Below are 26,618 nucleotides of genomic sequence, written 5' to 3' on the forward strand. Positions count from 1 at the left end.
ACTTTCAAAAATTCCTGAAACAAAATTCCTTTGTCTTTAATCTGAATTTTGAAATATCAGATAATTTAATTAAATCGATTAATTTACTATTCACATCCTAATTTAAAAACACGTAAACACTTTAAGGATTCAAAATTGAATAACTTTTACACATGATCATCAGAATAATGTCTATGTTAATAAATTAATGCTTTAATACAGAGATTTTATTGCTCATATTAAACACAGATCCTATGCATGGCCATTGGCTGAATGAAAGCACATCTTGTTTAATAATGGTACAGAAATAAACTACTACGATAAATACTAGGAAAATACAATTAAAAATACATCTTTAAAAAAAAAAATGCATATCTTTAGAGAAGAACTTTAATAGAAAACTCTCCAGCTTGTTTACAACAGAAATTTAATTACAAACAGATCCTATTTTCGAAATACAATTTTCCATTTTCATATGCAGGAAAATCTTTTTCTAGAATGTACAACTTTGTTTGCAGGGCACCATCAACAGATATGAGAAACCATCACCTTAGTAACCATAACGATCCTGTAAAAAATCCAGACATTAATTAGAAAACAAAATGATTACATTTATAAAGTATCTGATTTGAAATATCACAGAGAAGAAACATCACACTTGGAAGAATTTTTTATTTCCACTGAAAAAAATTGACCGAAACTCAAAAAATTTTTTTGAAAATTCCATTTAGAATTTATATAGATATTTCTAAGAAGTTACAAATATCTATCACATTTCTTTTTCTTACTTTTATGGCAATTGAGCTTTTGCTTCAGTGCAACCCCTCAAGCACCAATTAAGTAAAAATTTGGGGAAAAAAAGAGGGGGGAAAGGACACTATGACATATTTTGGAAAGTACATTTTTGCAGGTCACAAAAGGTGTGCAGTGTACTCTCAGTTATCCAGGTACAGATTAAATGGTTTGCAGATAGTAAGCGCATTGCGGAACCAACGTAGACACACCCAATGTTATGTGCAAGAGTGTATACAAAATAAACACCTGAATGTCTGTGCATCAAGAAAGAAGTCCAGGCAATAATTTAAATAATATAAAGAAGTCCAGGCAATAATTTAAATAATATAAAGAAGTCCAGGCAATAATTTAAATAATATAAAGAAGTCCAGGCAATAATTTAAGTGGTATGCCAAAAAACTGAAAGTGTAAAATTCTCCAAAAAGATCAATTGGGAAAACATTGAGGTACAATTTGACTGAGCCAGGCTTTCAATATTTAGGTGATGGCGGATGTAATTTCAAATGTCACAAAAAAAGGAAGAGGCATAGAGTTATACTAAAACTGCAAGTGAAGAAGGTGCTGACTATTACAACAGTCACAAGATAGCAAAGACTTCTGTTGAAACTCTGTTGGATTTTGGCGATCAAAGGAGATTTGAATACTATAATAAAACGATGCTTCACAATTACTAATACAAGTCTGAATAATCACACTCAGGTTAAAAAAGATTAACCTAAAATTAAACACACGGAGAAAATATCTTACATAATGATCATATAGGAATTTTATATCTATTTTTAAACAGCCTTAATAACAGACAAAATACAGGAAATTTATTACTTTACAACAGTTGAAAGATTATCTTCAGTAACTCATTAATATACTACTTACATACTGCATATATAAATTACAGTATAAATATGGAAACACTCCTAAAGAGCAGCATTTTTTGAATAAAAATGTTTCAACTATTCAACTAACATTTTCTCTTTAATGAGACATTCTTCATAGCTTAAATTGAATTATAAAAACCTAAAAATTCTCTAAAAAACATTTCTATGCTGATAAATATGTTCTCTTTAACAGCTTGAAATTCAGCTCATAAAACACCAAGAAAGAAAAAAATTGTTTAGTATAAAGTGAAGGGGGTTAACATCAAATTAAGAAAATTTAACCACACACATAAAGAATTTCAAATTCCAATGATATCTAAGTATAAATACAAAGCATGCTATTTAAATATAAATATATAAATGTAATAGTTTTCATAGATTGAAAATTCGAAGTATAAAATACCAAGCAGGAACCAAATTATAAAATGATACACAGCAACGTAGGAAAAGTGAAAATAAATATAAATGAAAACTTTTAAAGCAGAAATAAATAAAAGGTTACTTAAATCCAAAATATCTACATAACAGAAACAAAAGATACCTGAATTTAAGAAAATTACTACACAAGATACAGAAGGACTGGTTGAAAAGTTTTTAAATTGCTTCTATTTCTTTTTCCTGATATAAGATGTGGTAACCCTGTTCAGAATTTTGTGAATCGCAGACATCAACATGTTTGAACTTACAGTTGGAAAGCTCTAACTGTTAATATATGGTCACAGGGAATGGAAGCTACTAGCACATTTTGTCATGGTTAATAGGGAAGATGCCTCCAAGACTACAGAGGGTATTTGAACATTTTTAGAATGAATTCGATAAAAAAAAAATTTTGGAATAAAAAATTTCTGGCATGAACTTATTTAAAATGAGAAATATCATCTGCTTTTTATAAATTCATTCCTTAAAAATTTTGCTACCAAACAAACTATCGATTGAAGGGTATGTTTTTGCATTTACCAAACAGAAAATGGTAGATACCTTTTTTAATGGTTCTTATTAAAAAAGAACGACAAGTTGGTAACGAGAAAATTTGCCAATGACTGATACAGATACAAATTAAGACTGATACAGATACTGCACATACACCTTCGCAATGTATTCCTGACATTTCACATATGGACAATTGTGCCTTTGGCCTATTGAAAAGAGCTCTTTCTAAGCACAAACCCACCATGACGATGGACCCTGGAAAGTGATGGAAGAGGAATTAAAATCAATATTACTGGAAATTTTTCAAAAAGCCCGTCTATTATGAAAATGTATTTGCTCAAGAAACAGCAGTTCTTGTTCTAGCAGAATGCCCAGCTGCATGTTGCTGCTGTGGTGTTGGCAGCAGTGTCTGAAATCTCTCTGCAAACACTAGAATATCCTGCGCATAACATAGAATTAGTGATGTGATTTTTCAACACTTAAAAGGTAACTACGGAGAAAAAGACAATCCCTGCAGAAAGAGGATGTCAAAAACTGAATTGTTTACAAAATGCAGTGAAAACTGCAATTCAACACAAAGGACTCAAACTGAGAAGAAAAAATAAAGGGTTTGTATTTATCTAGCTATGAATTTAAAAAAAAAAAAAAAAAAAAGAAGAAGAAGAAGACTTAAAACTTTTCAAACAAGCTATGTAATTTTTAACTTTTCAAAAAAAAAAAAAAAAAAAAAAAAAGTCTTAAAATAAGTAAAAGAAAAGTGCAAACATTTCCAATCATCATGAAAGTCCTTAATATTACTACCATAGAACCAGAGAAGTAATTTTATGATAATCATCTACAGTGCAAGATGATTTTAAAGAATGCAAATATTATTTACATATTACATTTATTTACATTAAGAATACTTAAGTCATTTTTAAAACTGATAACCACTAGAAGATTCACCATGCTTAAAACTATCACCTTCACCATTTTGCTCCTTAAATAGCAGGATATTCTTAAGTAACCTCCTCAAAATCAAATGTTCTATAAAATCTGTCTATTCAAAATTGATTTTTGTTCAGTTTTAACATACATACATTAAAGCATAGAGTACCTCACAAAGTACATGCCTTGCATAATGTATGTATCACATAAATGAACACATGTATGGTCCAAAAACTACCGTGCATTATGAGCCATATGTGAATTTGTTACACATCATGTAAAGAACTAAATTTGTTTTACTTCCTATCAGATAAAACCTCAACAAAAAGAAATTGTCTGTGCATATGCAAAAGCAAAAACCAGAGAATTAAGGAAATAAACACATTTTTCAATATTTTATAATCACTGAGGAACTGCAAGCCCTCCTAAACCAGGAATATAAGAAAGTTTCTTCTAAGATGAATACACAAATAGTCCATGCCAATACAGCTCTCAAGAACTTTCAGATAAGCAAAAGTTAGACTGATTCTGTTTTACTTAATTAGAAGTGGGAAGAGGTCCAGGTTACAGTCAAGCACTGACATAACAATAAGCTGAAATAAACACAGAAGCTGATCAGCTCAGTGGAAATGCCAAGCACACCTTCAAGATGATCTTAAGGAAGACCTCTTTGACTTTTAATAACTTTTTTTAAACTGACACTTTCCATAAAACCAAAAACAGATGCATAAGAAGTCTATGTTTAATTTAAAAATTGAACTGTGTGCATATATAATGTACATAAATATCTTTAGGTATTTTTCCAATAAAACCATATAACTTTAAAAAAAAAAAACCCTCTGCAGTGGTTTCTTTGGCTTGAAAGTAACCAAAAGACAAAGTTTTTTTTTTTTTTTTGGGGGGGGGGGAGATCTTGACCCCCCCAAAAAAAAGAAAAGAAGACTGTTTTTCAATAACCACTTAATTAAAATGAATCTTGAAACTGAAATGGCTAAGCAATCTTTGTTTATGCTAGGGAAAAAAAGATTTTTTTTTTTTTTGATTGCATATTTCTTTTGCTACTATCATATGGTTTGTTTATTTTTTGTGTCAGGGGAATACACGTAATTGGGATTTTCAGTGGCTGAGGACAAAGGAAGATTTTGCCCCTCCTCCTGTTTGCCAAGAATGGAAAACATTTCATTCTGAAATTTTGTAACATCAGTTTGGTGCTCCTGGATGTAGTGCCTGGGGACAGACGTCACTCCACCCTAGCTATGCTACTGGTCAGGAGTTAACATCTATTGAATTTTGAGAACCAAAGCTTGCTTTGAATGAAACACAAGAATTGGCAGATTGAAATAATTATATAAGAGAGACATATGCCAATTTTTACTTCCTTGTATGAAGTAAAGAAACTATTGCAACTAGGAAAAATTTCAGTTATGATATTTCAAAGGAAATATCCATTTTGACTGCATCGAATGAAATTGAACGATGTTTTTGTATGACATATGTACGCAGGACAGAATAAAGGTTTCTTTTTCCCAAAACCAATTTTAAATGGATTAAGAAGAGATTTTTTCAATACATTTATTTGTACATATCTTGCATAACTCAAAAACAATTAGCCATAGAACATTGATATTTTGTACATAGGGCTGCTATAACATACAATTGTGCACCTCCCTTTTTGGTTGCAACGGTCGCACCAAAAGTATATAAATACAATGTACGTCCAGAAAGTAAGTTCCGTTTGGTAATAAAAGTAAATTGTGTACAGCTACAGAAAAGTTATTTATTGCACAAAATTCAACAACTCTTAAACTACTTTTCCACATAACTGCCGAAATATTGCAGGCATTTGTCATAGCGTGGCACAAGTTTTTGTATACCTTCTTCCTAGAAATTTGCCACCTGCATCTTCAACCAGTTGGATACAGTTTCTTTCAGCTCGTCGTCATTGTTCAAGTGTTGACCGCCAAGGAAAGACTTAAGATGTAAGAACAGATGAAAGTCGCTAGGAGCGAGGTCAGGGCTGTACGGAGGATGGTCAAACATGTCCCAGCCAAATCCCTGTAGGAGGTTTTTCGTCACATTTGCAGTGTGTGGTCGTGCGTTGTCGTGAAGAAAAACAACACCTCTTGACAGCAATCCTCGGCGCTTATTCTGTATTGCGCAGCGCAATTTCCGAAGTGTCTCGGAATAAGCATCTGCTCTGATTGTTTGACCACGCGGTAAGAAATCAATGAGTAAGATGCCTTTCCAGTCCCAGAACACTGGGCACATCATTTTTCGAGGTGTCAAGATTTGCTTTGGCTTAACCTTTGCTGGGGATGAAGTGTGCCTCCATTCCATTGATTGCCGCTTACTTTCAGGGGTGTCGTAAGAAACCCAAGTTTCATCTCCTGTGACTATCTGTGTCAGAAATTCTTCGCCGCTTTCAGCATAATGGGTCAAAAACTGAAGTGCACTACCCATCCGTTTTGTTTTTTGTTGCTCAGTAAGAATCTTTGGTACCCATCCGTTTTGTTTTGTGTTGCTCAGTAAGAATCTTTGATACCCAACGTGAGCAAAGTTTACGAAATTTCAGTTTTTCGGTAACAATTTCATGCATTAATGATCGTGAAATTTGGGGAAATTCCATAGCGAGAGCACTAATTGTAAACCTTCAGTTTTCATGGATCTTGTCATCAATCGCGTGAACCAGTTCTTCTGTAACCAAAGATGGACGCCCACTTTGTTCTTCATCGTGCACATCACTACGTCCGTCATTGAACTTTCGAATCACTCATCACTTTTGGCCTGTAAACATCGCAAATTTGCCGATAAATTTAACTAGGTTTCACTTTCCTCGCATTCAGAAAACGAATCACAGATCTGATTTCACAAGCGGCGGGATTTTCAATAAACACCGACATTATAAACAAGCACAACAAAGCATACGTGACTGACAGTGATCTCCAAATGGCGCGCGTTTCTTCTCCTTGATACAGAGTATCTACTGCGCATGTGCGGAACTGCGATCGCAGAGCTGCAGCGGAGATAAATTGAAACGGAACTTACTTTCTGAACGTGCCTCGTATATATAGATATATATATCTACTCTGTTACTCCGCGTGGTGAGCTTAGTTCTTTTTACTCTTCTTATATATGTTGATAAACTGTGCACTTTTTGCTCTAAAAATTATTGAATTATGTTGTTCTTACACTCTGGTTAAGGTTTTTATGCCTTTACTTAATCTGCATGCAATAGTTGTAGAATTATCAACAATTTAAAAGTTGTTTAAATGCAGCTATGCCTAACGAAGCAGCCATATTTGTTTATATTTGAAAGTTTGCAGAATAGTGAATTATGTCAGTTTCTGCACCTTCGATGTCTTTTTGTCAAGAGGGGACAAAAGTAAATTTTCAGCTTTTGTGCACTGAAAAATCTGCCTTCTTACCCACTGGCTCAGTTGCTTGTTTTTACACAGAAACTCTAATTTTAATTTTAAACACTATTTTTCAATGGTGTTTTATGTTTTTCTATACTTTTCAATTTTCAATGAAGATTTTTTTAATGTTTTAAGTATTTTTGCCTTGCCATGGAATGAGAACTGAATTAATTGAATGAGAAATATATCTGTAATGAAATTCAAGGAAATAAGTTTAAATGGAATACAGCAAATAATGTATATAATTTAACAGGCCGTACAAAGAAGTCTTGTGGTGTTCACATTAGACTTTTTTATTACCTCATCCTAACATTAAAATTAATGGTTTATGAAAACTTAGTCATTCAAAAAAAAGAAGTTAGTTTTGAGTATTATGTTGAAAAATTTGAGAATTTTTCATTCTTGCTATTTACAATCATTGCATTTTGTCTGGTATGAAACCAATATATAGTGAAGTCCATACTGCACCAACATAGAAATGAAAATACATTATATGACTTTAATGGAGAAGTACCTATTTTAATAATAAATAAAATAGTAAATTCCTAGCATTTTCAACTTTGATGACTTTTTAAGTGCCTCTGTCCTCATTTATTTTATGTTATTTTTCAATTAGCACAGGAACATTTTAAAGATATATCCATAATACAGTCAAAAGACACCCATAATCCGGACCTCAAAGCTACAAACTTTCTGCACATGCATCGCGTAAGACCTTTACGGCTGCGAATTTGCATGTGCGCGTGCACAAAATACGTTTACAAATGCGCGTTTAATGTATAACGGACGGTATAAGCTAAGCTAAAATTATCTAATTATCTATTTCAGTTAATGTTGCAGATTGCGTTGTTCCTTAATCTTCGAATTGGATCCGGCTTATTATTTTTTGCAGCCTGTTAGAGCAATTTTATAAAAGTAAGCTTGAACTTTCAATTATGTCAAATAGAATTTCCGATATATATTTACTAATATGTAAAAGATCTACAAAGCGAAAGTATGTTTCGGAGTCCATTAAACAAAAAGTGGAATTGCTGCAAAAAATGGATAAAGGCATAACCTTTGTTTATCTAAACTTTGTTTATCTTTAACGCTGTGGTGGTGCGTAATGAATTGGAAGTTGATCTGTCAGCACTATCCTTATCTTCAAGGCAGATATTTTTATTTTATTTGGCTTATAATTGCTTACTAAATGTAGTATTTTATCTCAATGTACTCCGTCTTTGATATGATTTAAATCAAATGCCTAGTCATTATAATTCGCTTCCGATAGCGAAGAAAGTGACAGAAAGTATTGAAAACGAAAAAATTTCGATTTTCAAATTAGTCGGTATTCTCGACAAAGCAATTATAGGACTTGAACAGCGGAACTTGTAACTGAACAAGAAATCATGTCTGTTTATAGAATTAAAGAGAATGTATTATCACATAAGAAACAAAGCAACTTAAACAACTTACATTGAAAGAAATGTTTAAAAAAGTAAACAAATAAATATTAAGCTCTTTTTTTTTTTTTTTTTTTTTTTTGTAAATTTTGATACCCTTTAGATCATAATTGTTCTTTATTTTGTAAATTACGGTTTCATATTTTTAATTTTATAATTTCTGCATGCCATTTTACCAGATTTAAACTGATGATCTATAATCCGGAATCGCCGAAGTCCCGACGAGGCCGGATTAACGACTTTTGACTGTAACTTACAAGAAACAGCACCCCACATGATGGACACCATCATAGAAAAGATTACATTTGCTATGTGAGAAACCAATTAAATTAATTAAGCAAAAGTTATCACACTACTTGCTTTGGATAGGAAGGTATGAAAGGAAGACTTTCAAAGCAATAGTACTTATGTTAGGAACAGGAAAATAATCATTTTAACCCCCTGAGTAGCATGAATGCCTTTATCCAGTCATGAGATTTTTTTTTTTTGTCTTCTGCTATATATTAGTTTATAATTTAGAATATTTTGCTTTCTTTACTGATGTAAATATCACCTTAATAAATGGAAGTTTATGAAAAGAGAGACTAAAATAAGTAATTATACAAATTTAACTAGTAAATGCTGTTTTAATACAGGTCTTCACGAGGAGGTTCAAAATCTCGTGGAACTCAGAGGGTTAAATTACAAAGGATAAAACACAAAAGCTTCCATATGGACGGGCCCTGACATAGGGACTTCAATTTCATATAAAATTATCAAATTTCTTTTACTCAGTTGGACTCTTAATCGATGAGAACAATATGGATAAGATTATGCTCAGTTAGCTTAAAAAAAAAAATTACACCAGAATACACAGAATATTAAATTGATGCTATAAAGGCATTTAAACTGTTTTAAAAATTTAATTTTATGAAAGAACTAAACAGACTATGGCTATATGATCAAAATCATGTTTCACTGGAGAGGACAAAATTCGATTTTTTTGGAAATTTAGAGTTCAGAAATTTATCAATTTTATTTTTGTTTTTGCTTTCACAGTACACTACACATTTTCTTTGACAACTATCATATCGGCAGTTCTACAAAGATATAATACTTTTGAAGTATTTAACTCATTTCCATCTTCAAAATAGCAATTATTCCTTACTATAATTTATATTATTACTATATTTATAAGAAAATATAAAAAGTGATAATTTTTATGCAAGTTTTTTAATGGGATGTAAATGATTGATTGATTAGGCAAAAGATAATAGTTAACACAGTTTAATACATTTCCCTAAACTAATATTAAACATAAATATTTTTTAATAAAATAATGTTTTTCCCTTGGGATAAAATAGCTCTAATAACGTAGCAGCTAATCAATGTGCACAGTAACAGCATTTACATTTATTTATTCATTTTTATTAATGTTAGTTATAGCTATGATACAGTTATTGTACTTATGTCTATAATATTATAGTTGGAAAATGTGGTTAATAACTATCTTGCTTTGTAAAAGAATCACTGCATTTCTTTGAGAGATGAAATTAGATTTTAAAACCTATCTATATGATTAAATTATCATATTCAATCAATTTAGTGACATAGCAGAATAAGAAATCTGATCTAGAAGCTAAGGCATGGGAAAACACAACACAACAGCTTAATTTAGAGCAAAGAGCTCCTTACCAGGAGATTTTCAACAAGCAAGAGCCCTCACAGGCATTTCATTTACGCTGAAAAAAGGATATTACATTATGTTAGTACTGCATGCAGTGTTAGAAGTAAGTTACTTGAAACACATGCAAGAATAAAATGAAGCAAGTATGTTATTTAGAATTCAGAAACCCCATCATGAAAGTATGGTAAGACTTTCACCTGTAAAGAACTCATAACTCCATTGGCTATACTAGATAAACGTCCAGCTACTTTGGTCACTCCATCTTTAACACCTTCTTTTATATCATATAGATTGGGTGAAGCATATGAAGAGGCACTTGCACTTCTCCTAGAGTCACCCCCAAAATAGTCTTCACTGCTTATACTGCTGGAGCCTTCAAACCTCGTTAAATTTGCTTTCCTTTCAAACTTGAGAAAAAAAGATGTTAGGTAGAATTGGGAAAAAGTGAGATTAAAGATTAAAAAAGAACATACTGACAGAAAGAACATGCACATCAATAAAATTATATTTTTAAAAATTAGGATAAAAGGGAAGCACAAACTTTGATAACAGAGTTAAACCATTTTAACTGTTTGTGGATAACAAAAGATTTTTGGTTATGAAATATAAAAGGATGCAGAAGATCACAAATGATTTCCTTCTGAAACAAGGGAAGATTTTACCACTCAGCCTAATTCAGTGAAAACCATAAAGGATACTATTTTTAGAACTCTTTATTATTATTATTATTATTATTATTATTATTATCATCATCAGCTGGTGATTTGGATATCTGTATATTACATCACTCTTGATATCGAGTATCTGGATTTTAGACTTTGTGTGAATGTACGTATATATTAATAGACAAAATAAATAAATAAAATATATATATATATATATATAAAGTCCAATATGTGGAATGATCTAAAATCCAAACCACCAGATCACCAGTAACTCTTTTCTTTTAGCTTTTTTTTTTTTTTTTTTTTTTTAATGCTTAGGCATTTGACATTTTTTTCATAAAATTACATATGAAATGTAATGATTCTTAATTTCCCTTTGACACTGACACCAACCTGGTGAATCATTATTTATTACTTTTTGATTTCCACATAACACGACTATCAACACAGTGAAACTTGAGAAATGACTCATGATATCTATTTTATTTATTTATTTATTTTTTTAATATCAGTAATTGAATACCAAACAGCATGATAACCTATTATGCTTGGCTAGGGTTACAGATTTCAGCTAATTCTGCTGTAAAGTGTTAAGTATGTTGACGAGGAGAAATTTAACAGAAATTTCTTACCATATCCAAAAAATTGATTTTGTAAATAGTACTCATAGGCCAAATGATTACATTTAGTGCTGTTTGAATTGAGAATAACTGATTGTTATTCATTTAAGCCCCAGATTGATGCCTGAGTTGATGAGGCCATGACGGGCAGCAGAATTTATGGGAAGCAAAATTTTTAGAACTTGGAGAAACACTGAACAATATTAAGGGATGAGAAAATCTTTAGAATTTAGGGGATACAAAATTTCTAGAATTTAGAGAGGCATTAAGCAGCAGATTTTTGGACCCACAGAGATAACAAAATGACTAGCATTTGTCTTGGATAAGCCTTACGCATATGCAGAAAACAGATGCAAGTATCATAAATAACTAATAAAATTCTGGCCTAACTTCCTCAGCATGAGATTGAAACGAAAGAAAATTTAGTGAAAAACATGCTTCTACTTAGCAATCTCATGACACACTGACAATAGCGCATAGCAGATGCTAGCTAAGTTTTATGATGATAGCCATAAATTTGAAGGTTTCAAATATCGCAAACAAAAAGGAAAAATTTCCAATTACTGGAATTTGCGAAGAAGGCGTATTAAATGAAGATGATATAACAGAAGTGTTTCACCGCGATGACAGTGACCCAATCAGCAATTAACTAATGGATGGCAAAATCTGTAATATGGTTCTAAATCAAATATCACTATCAATTTTGAAGAAAGTGACCAAGAGACTGGAGAGAATAAAAAAGTTTTGACTGACAGCTAAGCGTGAATTTTCTATGCAACAATTACAAGACTTGAATGATGAGAAGTTTGTAACTTAACAAATTACGTCTATCTGTAGAATTAAAGAGAATGTATTAGCAATAGAGGAGGGGGATATATATATATATATATGTATAAAATCTGAAAGATTTCAGATTTTACATTATGCCCACAGTGGCATTTTTTTAACATGAACAATCACGCAAAGTGTGATTATTTACATTATGCCCACAGTGGCATTTTTTTAACTTCACATTTTGCGTGTTACCTTTTTTATTAAATATCATGTTCTTCACACTTAAACTATAAAATTGAATTCAACAGCATTATGACAAAAAAATTTTAAAAGAGCATATCTTCAGAATTTCTGATACACAGTCGTCATGTGGAGATAATCCTCCCCCTCCGGTACAGAGTTGTCAATTCTCATTTTGAAATCATTGAGTGTTATCAAAAATTCATCAAAACTTTACAAAATATGAAATGGATAATAAAACAAATCCTGAATCCAAATTTGGGCTTCCGGATGTCCATATTCGAGTGAAGGACTACCTTATTCAAAATTTGATGTCTCTTGGCACCACTAGTTTTTTACAGTGCAAGAAGTACACATACATTCATGCAGTTTCTTCATTATTTAATTTTTTAATACAATACAGGGCGATAATATTAGGTGGCGACAATTTGAAAAGTGAAACAACGTTTATAGTGAACCAACACAAAATGCCAAAATGAAATTAATAGCCCTTCTGGGCAAATTGCCCCTTTGGGCTAAAAAAAAAGTATATTAAACAGCTTACATTAAAAAAGGAAATAAATAATTTTTTAGCTTTTTTTGGGGGGGGAGGAATTTACCCCCCCCCAAATAATATTTGATTCCCTAAAGGTCATGAAGGGTTTATTATTTCATAAATCACTTTTTCATCTTTTTAATTTTATAATTCCTCTAGGTCATCTTAGTATATTTATATTGATAATCTAATAACTGAAAAAATCCCAAATGTGTATATATACATATAATATTATAAAAAATAATAAAATTTCTTGCAGATTTTTAAGAATTGCTTTTTATAAAGAATCATGCTAATAAAAATTTCCCTGCTAATCTCTCTTTTTTAATGGAGCAGTCAATTCAAAATTTATAAACATGCTGATACCTCAGTGTCTTTAGAGTTTCCAAAAAACTGTTCTGAAGATATTCCTTTAGCATTTCCAAATTTTTTTTGAGCTTCATCAGAATTGCCAATGTTAGATGCTGAAGCAGATTTTCTTGGTCTGTTACTGTGGAGAAAATTTCAAAATAGACTAAGAGTAAATCACAAAAAATAAAACTGAGTCTTTTAATTACTCAAGATTTAATATAATTGTAAGTCAAAATGTTTATCACGATTTTGAATATATATTTTCAGCAAGAAAATTATACGTGGTTTAGTACAAGAGCTGTCTGAAAAGTTTCCAACCTAACAAAGAAAAAAAATTTTTTTTTTCTCTAAAATTACTTTTACTTTTCGACATAGTCTCCTTATAAGTCTATACATTTCTCTCAGTGATGCTCCCATCCTTTTAATCCATCCAAATAATATGTGGAAGCTTTCTCTGCAAAATAATTATTAACGAAGTTCACAACCTCCTCATTTGACGAAAATCTTTGTCCTCCAAGTGCTTCTTTTAGCTTAGGGGGAAAAAAAAAAAAAGTTACTTGGGGCCAGGTCTGGTGAGTAGGACAGATGGTGAAGCAGTTCAAACCATAATTCGAAGATTTTCGGCATCGCAACTGCTGAGATGTGGAGTATTGTCTTGGTGAAACAAAATTTTTTTCTTTTGCGAATGTGGCCTTTTTTCCACAATTTCTGCCTTTAGCTTGTCACGTAGTGTTGCATAGTATGTTCCGGTAAGGGTTTTTCCCCTTTTCAAGATAATCCATTAAGAAATTTCCATGGCTATTCTAGAAAACCGTTGCCATCATTTTCCCAGCAAAAGAAATAGTTTTTGCCTTTTTTTTTGGAGCAGATTCTCCCTTTGTCATCCACTGTTTTGACTGTGTTTTTGTTTCTGGGCTGTAATGATGAATCCAGGTTTCATCTACAGTCGAAGAAACTCCAATTTATTATACCTGAATTGCGCCAACAGAGCAGTGCAAATGTTCATTCGAACATGTTTTTGGTCCAAAGTAAGCAAATGCAGCACCCAACATACAGCCAGCTTGCATATACCAAATTCTTGGTTCAATATGTGGCAAACGTCATTTGACATGCTCATAGCATTTGCTATCTCTCTAATCTTGACTCAACGGTCATTCAGCACAATTTGGTGAATTTTAGCGATGTTTTCATCAGTGGTTGCAGTTTTTGGCCGTCCTGAACGTTTATCGTCCCCCAAGCTGGTAGGCCTCGTTTAAATTCAGCTGCCCAAAATTTCACAGTAGTAAATGATGATGCAGAGTCCCCAGACACAGTGCCCATCTCCTCTTTAATCTCTGTGTACACATTTTACCTTTTAAAAACAAGTACCTAATGACAGCTCGATACTCGATTTTTTTCCATTTTTACAAAAACAGTCACATCAACTCACAGAAATTACTGTTAAACAAAAACCTTGCAGTCAAAATGGCTGAAATTGTGGATCGGGGTTTTCCAAAAAACACCCAAACAAGTCCCCACACTTTCATTGGTTAGTATTGCCATTTACATATCGAGGTCGGAAACTTTTCAGACAGCTCTCGTACAGATATGAAAAAGAAATATAAAAGAATTAAACTCACCTGGCATCTTTTGATGATGAAATCATGGTATCTATAGGAGATCTCTTTTCTAGTTTTTCATTGATCCATGACCCTTTGGCAGTTACATCATTTAACCGGTCAGATGAAGATCGAGACAGAAAAGGGCTATCACCATATCTGTAGAAATAACACAGTGGTAAGTTATATGATATTAAATGAGAAGCACTGACTTAATACCAGCAAAATTAATTCCCAGTCAACATATTTAAAAATGAAATTAGGTACAATTTGACATAATCTTCTACGAATGTGAGAGTAAATTAATTTTGTTGCTAATAAATTTGATTTAGTGATTTTCTGATAATACTGCTAATTCACAAAAATAAATTTCACAATTAAGTCATAAGCTTAAAAGTTTTCATAAAAATTATGAAAAATTTGTAAAATTGGCAGAGTGTGTGCATTGGCAGAAAATTGGCACAATGTGTGCATAGCAAGGACACACTGCTACAGACCATAAACATTGTACTAAATCAATATTACCGTACACTTACAAATCGATATTACCATATACTTACAAGTGTTTGAAATAAATTAATATCACAGACATTATTTTATTAATGCAGAGTTAATTTTTGACATGGAAATAATTATAGTTGTGGGACAAATATAAAGTAGATTCAAACTGACAGGTCCAGAAGAAGCAATTTTTATTTTTCATGAACTAGTAAGCTGCATAAAGTCTTTTATTGCAGTATTAGAATTATTTATATCTAAAAGAAAATAATAATTCAAAACTTACTGTTATAATACATTTTTTAATGTTGAAATTTTAAAATAAATGTCAAAAAATTGAGAAAATTTAGATATTTTTAAAAATTCAACAAATGTTAGAAAGATAAAAATTTCATTCAAAAGATTTTTTTTTCAAAAGCCTATCTGACAATGCAAAGAGTTAATGAAGTGCACTGTACAGCTAAATAATAATTAGTGTTTAAATAATAATAAGTGTTAATGAAGTGCATTGTACAGCTAAATAATAATTAATAATCTTTGGCACCTAAAAGCCAATTATACATTCTGTGATTGCAGATACAAAAGCATGCTTTAAACAATGTGGAATGTAATAAGTATTCATAACATAAATAATGTCTGGATATTTGTCATGCTACTAAAGCACACAAAAGTTCGTGGAGATCCTGCTAAAATAGCAGTGACCATTCTGACATAAGTTATACGAAACACATCACTTTTTATTCAATAAATAATCACAGATTACTTTTTACAGGGTTCATACACATTTCTGCATATGGAAATTAAGTACTTTTAAGGACCATTAATGAAAAAAAATTAAGGACCTATGAGCAAATGGGAACTGAATATATTCAATTAAAAATATTATCTATGCCTGAATTTCACTTTTGTAACACCATCCTAAAAATAAAATAGATCCCTAAGTAGTATGTATTATTACTAAACATGAATTAATGAACATAATTATTAACAAGTTTGAGAATAAAATTAACTTTATGCAATTTATCAAGTAGCATTAAACATTTTACACTTATAATAGTTGGTTATATTTAAAAGAAGATAAGTGGCATTTACGTTTAACTAAAGCTAGCTTTGTGTTGATTTTTTTCGTCTCATTTTGTCACATACTTGGTCGGTCTAGAGGTTTAGTAGCAGGTAGATTTTATGTCAAACGGCATAGGTTAAAATGAGAAGTAAGATCATAATCAGCATGATTCATAACAAAAGACTGAATGTTGTCACTCCTGCTGCTTGCCTACAGAGAGACCTGCTGATTAGAACAAACCTGAAAGGCCTGATGTAGACACGGTTGGAAAGTGCTGAAAGTTAGTCAGACTCTGATGCAGTTAGTGTCATAGCTTCGTAACCCAGTTAATATACTTTAAGGTTCGTAATAACCCAGTTAATATACTTTAAGGTTCCAGTAAGGCATTAAAGCACCAGAGGTGATAAGTTGTTTTGTATTATTTTAAGTCTCAGTAGTTGCAAAGAATAAGTTTCACTTGAATTTTTACATTTTTATATTTTATCTTGTGACCACAGTGAGTATTATAAAAGGCAATAACTCGCTTTAATATTTAGAGATAATTTTTAAGAGTATGCAGTTAGTTATAATTAAATTAGGTAGTTTGATAACCTTAGTCATTATGCATTTACATGACCACTATTAAATTTTATTTTTTAACAATATTTGTTAAAAAAGCCCTATTAAAATCAAAATCTAATAAAATTTCACAGTTTAAAATACATGTAATTTATGACATTAATTCTTAAACAATATTAGGATAACTACACATTTAAAGCTACAAAACAGTTATGTTCTGTAACAACAGCACTCAACAAAATATTTATCCGTAATTTTAATTGGAAGCTTTCCCAGGCATTTTGGCTAGTTTATATTGATTTCCTTCTCTTTAAGCATCTTTTCTAACAATTAGAGATTTGTTTCAATATGCAAACCTATGCTCTCACTAGTCTCTGCGTGCTTTATCTTCTAACTTGTCAACCTCTACACAATATACCTATGAGGGTTTATTTGATCTGGTAAAAGTTATATAGTCCAAAATCCCCAACAGGCATGAAGCATATTATTGCTATGTCTGAAAAGACAAAGGTTTAAATAAGCCACTTATTTAAAAAGAGCTTAGAACATAAAGGCATGTTCTGATGCTAACAAAATCAACTACAGCTCACGGTGACGTAATTAAACAAGAACAGTCAAATTCAAACTAATAATGTGGACTAGTGGTCAAAGATTATACAGTTTAATTTTAATTTAATCTGGCTCAGTAACTCTATCATATGAGGAAATAGAAATGGGAAATTATAGTAAAGGCTGAAATCATAAACAATTGGGTAATTTACATAATAATAACTGCACATATCTTTGAAGAATAATTTTCTTTATGTATTCAGTTATTCTTACTCAGTTTCTTTCTCCAAAATGTTTCCTTTTCATTTTAGAATTTTTGGATTTAATTAAGGATTTCTGTTATTCTAAAAAACACTAAATGCATTTAGAATGTTCAGAAAAAGTGGCTAATTTTATTTTAGTAATATGAACACTCGGAAGAAATATGAAATATATATGGTAAAGGCCGGTTACAGAGCTGATGTGGCAGAATTTTTAGAATTTAGTGACACACCGAACAACAAATTCTAGAAATGGAAAATCTTTTAGAATTTAGAGCAGGCATTGGAAGCAGAATTTAGGATCCAGAGAGATTGCATCAGGTGGGAAATGCCTAGTGCCGACTATATGTATGATGCATTAAGACATATTAGATGAATCTTTTAAATTGTAGGTTTTCAATTTCTTTATTAACCCCTTCGCGCCGACTGTCACGTATACGTGCCATCAACGATTTGCACTTATCTACCGGCCGACACGCAGGCGTGCCAGAGCATTGTTGCGTTTTCTACCGAATGTCACATATTTGTGCCAGTATCTTGGAACGTTTTTCAAACTATAATTTCTGCCACAAGATGGCACTGTATGCCCATATGGTTTCAGATACATGTACATTAGACTTTCTACTCGAAATGAGAGAAGCATGACTCACATACACGTGTTTTTGATTATATAAACAAACGGGGAACTAAATGTTTCCAAATGGTGTGATTTATGACGTCTCTAAATCGCACTTTATTCGCACGTGGTAGTTGTTTATTGTAAGTAGAAGTTTTATATGCACTAAAGCGTTGAGTATTTCGGTTTACAGTTCAGTTTTTAGAAAATAATTAGATCTTGTTAGATGTGAATTCTTTCTGTTTTTACCGTTTCAATGCCGAAGCGTCGAAAATGTTTAACAGAGCATGAAATAGCAGAAATGATGCAAAATATTTCAGATATTGATTCTGAAAGACATTTTCCAAAACTTTGTTCAGAAGAGACTGATAAGAAAATGAGACGACGATGCTTCGTTTGTTCACATTCCCGGAAAAATCCTCCAAAACGGCAAATGAGTTATTATGAGTTCAAGGAATGTAACATAGGACTGTGTGTAGATCCCTGTTTTCAAATTTTTCATACGAAAAGAGAATTTTAAGTAATATATTTAATTTTCAGATGTATAATGTTAAAAGTCATAAAATGGTGAGCAATTAAAATAAAATATGTAAAATATGCATTTAGACAAGAAATAAGGTAATTAAAGTATATATATAAAAATATCTATAAAGCAATAAGCCATTTAAATACTCTATACAGCATTATTAAACAATGCGTTGATACTTCTGAAATTTCATGGATTTAGGCTTAGTAGCAAAAAAGCCCCTGGCCCTGGAGAGACGCTCGCGGAAGACACTGCCGGCCTCCACGATATGCACGCGCTTTCGCTACCCGGCTCGAAGGGGTTAATAAAAAAATCCCTTTCTATAATGCCTGCCCATGTGATAAGATTAGAAGCATTTTTGATATTTTCCATGCTTGTGTCTAGTAAAAAGTAGAGAAAATAAAGGGAAGATAAACATGTTAAGATTCTAGTATTAGAAGTAAAACATTCAAATATTATGTTTTCATTGTTCTTCCAGACTTTCTCCAAAAAGTAAGAAATTCACTGCAAACTCTCTGTAAAATACATCCAAATAAATCTGTAAAATACATACAAATGTTGTTACCATGGAGACATTTTTCATTTTGTCACATATTTCTCGAATCTTCTACAATATACATTCTATAGATCTATAAATCTTGCCTTCAAATCCTTCTAAACTTTCCAAGCTGCAACGTCTAAAATTCTAAAGAAAAATCATCCCTACCAATTCTGTAACAACAAAAAGCCTGAAATATTTTGTAAAGAAAAAAAGGAGGGAAAAAGTGTAAAATTAATTTTATAGAGAAAACTGATGCATATTCTGAGAATTTTGAATATTCTGAGATAATTACATGGGAAAAACTCTTACTATGAAAAAATTTAAAAAACATTATTACATAGCTTAATTACATAGCTAATTTTGCTTTTGCTATGAGCTGTTTCTTAAATTGTGCTTTATAGCATTATACCTTGTTTGTTTTTCAAATTCAAAATATTGTATAATAAGTTGCCAAAATGAATATAATATGACGGTGAAAAATAAAAATGTTTTATTTTAATGTTATTTTTTAAATATAATTTCAATACATTACCATTATTTTAATGAAATTAATCAATGTTACAATGTTTAAAAAAAAATCGTCGAAAAATTCTCAGATCTTGGAATTAAAACGTTTCTATAGAAACTTATCTTAAAATCGCCAAAATGTTCAAAAGTCGCCAAATTTAGAACAGTTTAATAAAAGAATTCATATCCCCAAAAGTGAAAAGTTGTTTGAGAGCTCTTTATTACAGAAAATGAATTTCAAAATGTTTATGTTTCACTTCTTGCTTAGAAACTCGAGTATCCCATCATTATATTAGAAATAGAAACAAATTATAAGTCATGAACCCATTCAAAAGAGAACCATATATACATCAGTGGATGGCCAAAAATATTCCTCCAAAATGCTAATTCACACTCAAAATGGCAGTCATAAAAACAGACAGCAATTTCAGATGATTAAAATTAAGGAAGGACAGGTTTCATACCCTGTCTTTATTTAGATAATGAACATATCTAAGTTACTGATACAGCATAAAAACTTATGAGCTAAAATTCTTAAGATTACCAAATAAAAGTTCTCTGTAACTAATCGCAATCATTTTGGAGGCCAAAAATCATTAATGCCATTTAAAAAGCAACAAAACTGACACCTTCTTTGCATAGCTTCCACATACATTCTCTTAAATGAAAATCTAAGAGGTGTTGCATGGCTCCATAGTCTTTTACTATGCTATTTTGCCAAACCCCAAGTCTTAGAAAGTTCTGAAATGTGCATCAGCATTAATGGTTCTGTAACTTCAATAATACTCCACTGCTTGTTGTTCTATAGAAGGCAACTGTTTATTGAGGATCAGGGTTTACATAAAACTACAGTAAAGATCTTATGAGTTTATTATGATATATAACACTTGTCCATCACAGGTATTAAATCTCGCTGTTTGGCAACAATTTTTATTTGTCAAAAATCGTCTCTAGAGAAATATGAAAATACCCAATTACTCAATTAACAGAACTACTTATTTATGTTTTATACAATACTGATTCACTTATTACTGATATGTAATAAAAGCATCAAATGAAAGATAGGAACCAAATTCCCAACCTAAACATACTTAGGAGGTCCACTAGTGAAACTCATGAATTCAAAATCATCATCTAAATCAACATCTCGATTTTTCTGAGCATTTGATGGCGTTTCTTGAGTAATCAATGTCATTTCAGAAGCTGCAGAATGAGCCACAGAACCCACATTTCTGCCTCCAAAACCCATACCAAGACGTTCCAACTGCTCTGCTTTCTGGGGATTCGTTTGACGAAGTTTTTCTTCTGTTTTTTTCTGTTGTAAACTCAAGTCCTTGTACGCTAACCGAACTGATGCTCTGTAAATAAATGATACACTTTTAAAATCTAAAAGGAAATTATCTTTCAATAGACACATATCAAATAATCAATACATTTATAACACAATGGCTTATACTTTTAGCAATTAATAAATTTTGTTATTTTAGCAAAAACACTTTTCTATTCGTAATATAACACTGCAGATGAAATTTTTTATTGAAAATTATTTATTTTCATCTTACCATTAAAGTATTAGTTCATTAATTATTATGAAATTAAAATAAAAGCTTATTTTACAAAAATATTTTATTTACATTTTTATTTATTTCTTTACCTATTATTTTTCTAGAAAAATCTAGAAGATTTCTTTGAAAAATGAGGGTCTTTAAAAACTAAACATGGTTGAAATATATGGACTGGTTTGTGCTATGCTGCTAATCTCGTATTAATAAAGAAAGTTAAAGGTAACCTATACTAACCTATAAAGCCTTTTCAATTCAATTTTTCTGTATGTAATAAAACAGCATGTTAAAATAAATCTTACATACTTCTACAGCCATTATCTTCAGCTTTTAAGTATAGTGTATCCGATTTAATATCGCTGTCTGATTTAAAACTCTTCAACACGTATGCATTTTGCTTGGAGATGGGTACCTCCACAAATAGACTATGGTACAAATAGGAAAAAGATCAAACTTATCTCTATTAATGAAGAGCTTCAAATTTTCATCATCTGAGGAGGAAAATAAGATAGCACTATGCCAATATTCAGCTGACCTGATTGTTTCCAATAAGCGGGAAGAGTTTATAAGTTAATCAAAGTGTTAATAATATTACTTGCCGAAAATGAAATTTTTTTTAAAAAAAGAGAAATTACTTCAATTTTCCTAAAAATGTCTTTGGGAAAAAATGATTACGTTTTCTCAATAAAGCCATGCCAAACAATAATGCTTAGAGAAAAAATTTCTATATTCTGGAAATATACACAATATTCCATTTTTAATGTAACAAAATTTCTATTCTTAAGAAGTTTCATGAAATTATATTTTTACAAAATAAAAATATTGACATACTCAATGAATATATACTGGCATAACACAAAATATTTCATTTTAACACAAAAGTAATTTCAGAATGATAAAATAATGCTGTTGGAAGTACTGCAGAATCTCTATTCAATGGGCCTCTTTCAACCAAGGTCTCTACTAACCAAGATGGTAATCAATTATCCCTCTGATAGAACAGGGTTTTCGCTATGAAAGCGCAAATTTCTCAAAACTACCATGAGAAAAAATTATTTTTTTGATTTTTAATGTAAATGTTCTCCTGATATTTTATACCTGGATTTAGGTACTTTTAATATATTGCCTTAGTTCCTTTGACATATTTTAATATGCACGTATATATATATGTTCTTAGAGACATCAAAAAATATTCTAGGCCAAATATTTATATATGGTATTGCCAGTTAGAGGGTTAATGAAATAGTTGAGAATATATAACAGCATTAGAAAGAGTATAGCAAAGATCAGTAACATTCCTGAATTTTATCAGTAACAGACTTTCTATTCAGCATTAGCACACAAAAAAATGTCATTTACATGACATTACATGTCATTACATTTAAAAATGAAATCAACACTGACCACCAATTAAGCTGAACATATGTTTCAAATGGTAATAAAAGGATGATGTTTCAGAATGGACAAATTCAGAAAATAAAGAGCTAAGTTTTCAAATTTTGAGTGAACGAAGAAATCGTTCTCAACACAGATCAGAACAATAAGAAAAACTAGAATCTTGCTGAGGACAATGAAAATGAAAAAAGTGAAAATTAGACATGCTGAAGACTTGGTTTTAGTTTCTTTTTATTATAGCAAAACACAAGAGGGCTCTAAAGGAAGGCATGGCTTCACAGAAGACTCCTTAAAGTAAACTGGCTCATATAAAACATTTATTATTGCATTCATGCACTTATTTTTAGAATTTCAAATAAACAATTACAAAAACCTTGTCAAAATATAATTTAAGATCTAGTCTCTATTAAACAACTTTTCTATTTATCCAAAGTGATTACAGTTCCAGTCTCAAACAACAGAGATTTTACTGCATGATTTAATTTTTAAAAGCGTATTCGGATTCTTTAATTTTATCAGTGGCTGTGTAACAACAATCTTATACAGTATGCAAAGCCAAAAAATAATTTTAAAAAGTTCCTAATTTTTATTCCTCTTTCATAATTTCCTAATTACTTACATCTGCTTTTCTTGCTCTTCAACAGGAACTGGAGTTGCTGCTTCTGATTCTGCTTGTTCCCTTAAACGATCTAGTTGTTCAGCTTCTTTTTCTATGTCCTCAAAATTTGCTGTCACACGCTGGGCCCCCAAGCCTTTTTTGCCCCCCATCTGAAAGAAAAAATTAGAATATTTAAAATATAATTCTTGACATGATAAATTATTCTTTTGCCAACCTTTATTATCTTGCAAATCTTTTTTTTCCCCCCTCATTACAGAAAAATCAAGCAAATAACAACTACTATACACATTAAAACATAAAAAGTATGATCCTAATACGCAATAAGCTCATGTTTTCATGTAAATTTGGCAACAAAACATCTCCCATGACATTCTAACCATTATCTATTAAGAGAATGAATATTCAACATTCTGTAAATATCATTCAGCTCTCGGCCACATTGTCCATAATTAACCTTGGCATGGTTTCTCTATTTTGTAGAAATACAAAAGAGTAAAAGTGTAAATTTTATTGGAAATTTATTTATTTTTATTTTGTGTTTTATCTTTTACACAACATGCAATTCTTCTGAAGTAAATATGTTTTCTGAATTATTTTGTTGTTTATTTTCATTACTGGTTATGTTTGATGTTTTCTTTCTTGATCCAAAAAAACTGTTGCCAAGAGATATATAAGCTGGGATAACCAATACATACCAATAACAAGTTCCTATAATTGTCCTAACAATTTCTATAAATAATTATAAATTCATAACTGTACTATTTGCAAATCTGTCTTGCTAGTATATGTTGAGTACAATTTTAAAATGTGCCAGAAGAATCATATTATTATAATTATTATAATACAGTCATAATTCATCCATGTTATTAAACATCTTAAAATAGTTGCTAAATTATAAAAATACAGTTCAAACTCAATCACCCATCATACTTTTAACTATCAGTTTCTATTATCTCTTAGTCTACAAAGGCAGACAAATTATTTTTTTAATTAATCCATTAAAAAAATTAAGACTAATTTTTTTTTCAATATTATAATTTAAAACAGCCAATTTGGTACAATACTTTCCTGTTAAAAATTACCAGAATAGTTCAGTAATCTAAATTTATAAATAAACTTATTATGCAGCATGTAAACTTCCACATATCAATAATAAAACTTCCATAAAAAATTCTATGTACCACAAGAAGATATAAAGCTGTGCAATTAATTGTACTGAAGATATCTGACATTTATCATATCATGGGGAGAAATATAAACTTTTATTGTACATAACAGCTGAGAAGCTATACCGTATATAATAGCACTTTGAGTCCTGATCTCTGTTTTTTCAACACCATAAAAAAGCTATCTCTAGAATGGTGTCAGAACTTTCAAACAAGTTGGCCATATTCTAAAGAAACCTTCAGAAAGCCATACTACAAAGGCTCTTTTCTGCCTAATGCAGAAAAAAAGAAACCCTCATAAAAATGCAGGCACTTTTAAACCAGGATGTTATGTGAGGAGAAATAAAGTAAGGAGAAATATAAATGGAGAAGCATATGAGAGGAGAAATTTTTATTATTGTTCATTTATTCTCTTATCCATGACAAGACTGATAAATGATCTAAGTTCCACCTCCATTACTCATTTTAAATTATCTTTTAATATGAAATGGTAAATAACTTATAAAATTTATCTCATCTTCAGTATAACATAATTATATGTACTCAATAGCTCATTACATATTTGAATAAATGTACTATGAACATGCTTGCTTGATGCTAAAAGTACAATTTAAAGATGCCAGTATTATTAAATTTTAAATTACAAAAACAAGGAAGAAACAGAGATTAAAAAGAAAAGAAAGAAGAAAAGAGAAAAAGAAACAATAGTAGTAATCATTTTTACAATTTATACAGAACTACTTAACCTGGAAACCTTTTCTGACTCCATTCATGTCTATGCTATATGTGTTTTTAAAGCAGTGATTTCCAATGGGGCTGGTTTCAACCCTTTCAGGGTCGATGAAATTTTAAAGATATCAGCTATAATCAAGGGGTCAACAGCCAAATATGCACAGGCAACCGATTAGCATAATCAAGATCCTACTGATTGCAAGAAAATATTAGCTATTGATACAAAGTTATATCATCTGATATGGAAGAAATCATACAATAAACAAATGAGGAAAATACATTAAAATTATTTAATATATTTGAAAAGTCATCTGAGAGAAGTATCCCCAAATAAAATTTGCTACTGAACCATGATTTTTCCTCCTTTCTTACCTAATAGAAGCAGGTTTTAGTCAAGTCGGTAATTTATTACGAAAAACAAGAAACAAGTTGAACACTTTTGAAAGGAGTGATTTAAGAATTAATTAAAACAATGCTATGCCAAGTATTACAAGAATTGCATCAATACATCAGATGTAGCTATTGCATTAATTAAAGTTTATTTTTTTTTTCAATCTGAATTTGTGATTTTGTTTCTGAAAACTTGTTTATGTTCATAAAGTTAAAAAATAAATAAAACAAATCCAATAAACCATTTTTTCAAAAATTTTTTAAGTTATTTATGTGGAATTATTTGTATTATGATTATGTTGCATGCTGTGTACTGTAGAGAAAAATGTAAGGGATCAAAGAAGAAAACCATTCTTTTGAAAGTCAAAGTAAAAAAAAAAAAAAAGTTGACAATCCCTGCTTTAACCCTCTGACTGCTCAATTTGTGGACCAAAATCACTTCTAAAATTGTGTAATTTTTTTTTCATATTTTAAATCTATACATATTGGAGAATTGAAAAATGCATTTTTCCTTTCTAGAAAATATTTTATATAGATTTATATCATGAGAAACTAAATTGTTAGAAAAACTAATTTCAGATGTTATCACCCCCAAAAAAATTTTTTTTAATCAATTTCAGTCGAATTACAATTAATTTCTTAGAAATGCAGTTTTGTAAGACAGAGTTCAAAACAGGGTTCAAGGCAAAGACCAACTTCTCAGTCTTTGCACCAGATTCAATAAATCTAATTAAGAATTTAATTAAATAATTAAGAAAAATCGCTGAATGTTTTCTAGCAGTCATTTCTATAAGAAAAAAGCGGCAAAGAATGGAGTTTGAGC

The 26,618-nt window shown here is 30.7% G+C and overlaps 1 protein-coding gene across 3 annotated transcripts in view; it reads right to left on the reverse strand.

Moving 5' to 3' along the window:
* Positions 1-353: 353 nt before the first annotated feature.
* ArfGAP3 (ADP-ribosylation factor GTPase activating protein 3) overlaps positions 354-26,618 on the reverse strand; it is a 51,894-nt gene continuing 25,629 nt past the window's right edge. Inside the window, exons 6-12 of one of the 3 annotated variants that reach the window (XM_085816518.1) lie at positions 23,508-23,656; positions 21,023-21,289; positions 14,835-14,972; positions 13,231-13,354; positions 10,228-10,437; positions 10,039-10,085; positions 354-547 (exon numbers count right to left, since the gene is read on the reverse strand). In XM_085816518.1, the coding sequence (XP_085672644.1) occupies positions 10,077-10,085; positions 10,228-10,437; positions 13,231-13,354; positions 14,835-14,972; positions 21,023-21,289; positions 23,508-23,656 (897 nt within the window). In that variant the 3' untranslated portion in view covers positions 354-547; positions 10,039-10,076. The remainder of the gene's footprint in view (positions 548-10,038; positions 10,086-10,227; positions 10,438-13,230; positions 13,355-14,834; positions 14,973-21,022; positions 21,290-23,507; positions 23,657-26,618) is intronic. The other 2 variants (XM_085816517.1, XM_085816519.1) reach the window with 2 other exon arrangements.

The sequence above is a fragment of the Stegodyphus dumicola genome, chromosome 5 (genome assembly GCF_044657685.1).
Source record: "Stegodyphus dumicola isolate Sdum_Otavi_A_Nest chromosome 5, ASM4465768v1".
In the NCBI taxonomy this organism is placed as follows: domain Eukaryota; kingdom Metazoa; phylum Arthropoda; class Arachnida; order Araneae; family Eresidae; genus Stegodyphus; species Stegodyphus dumicola.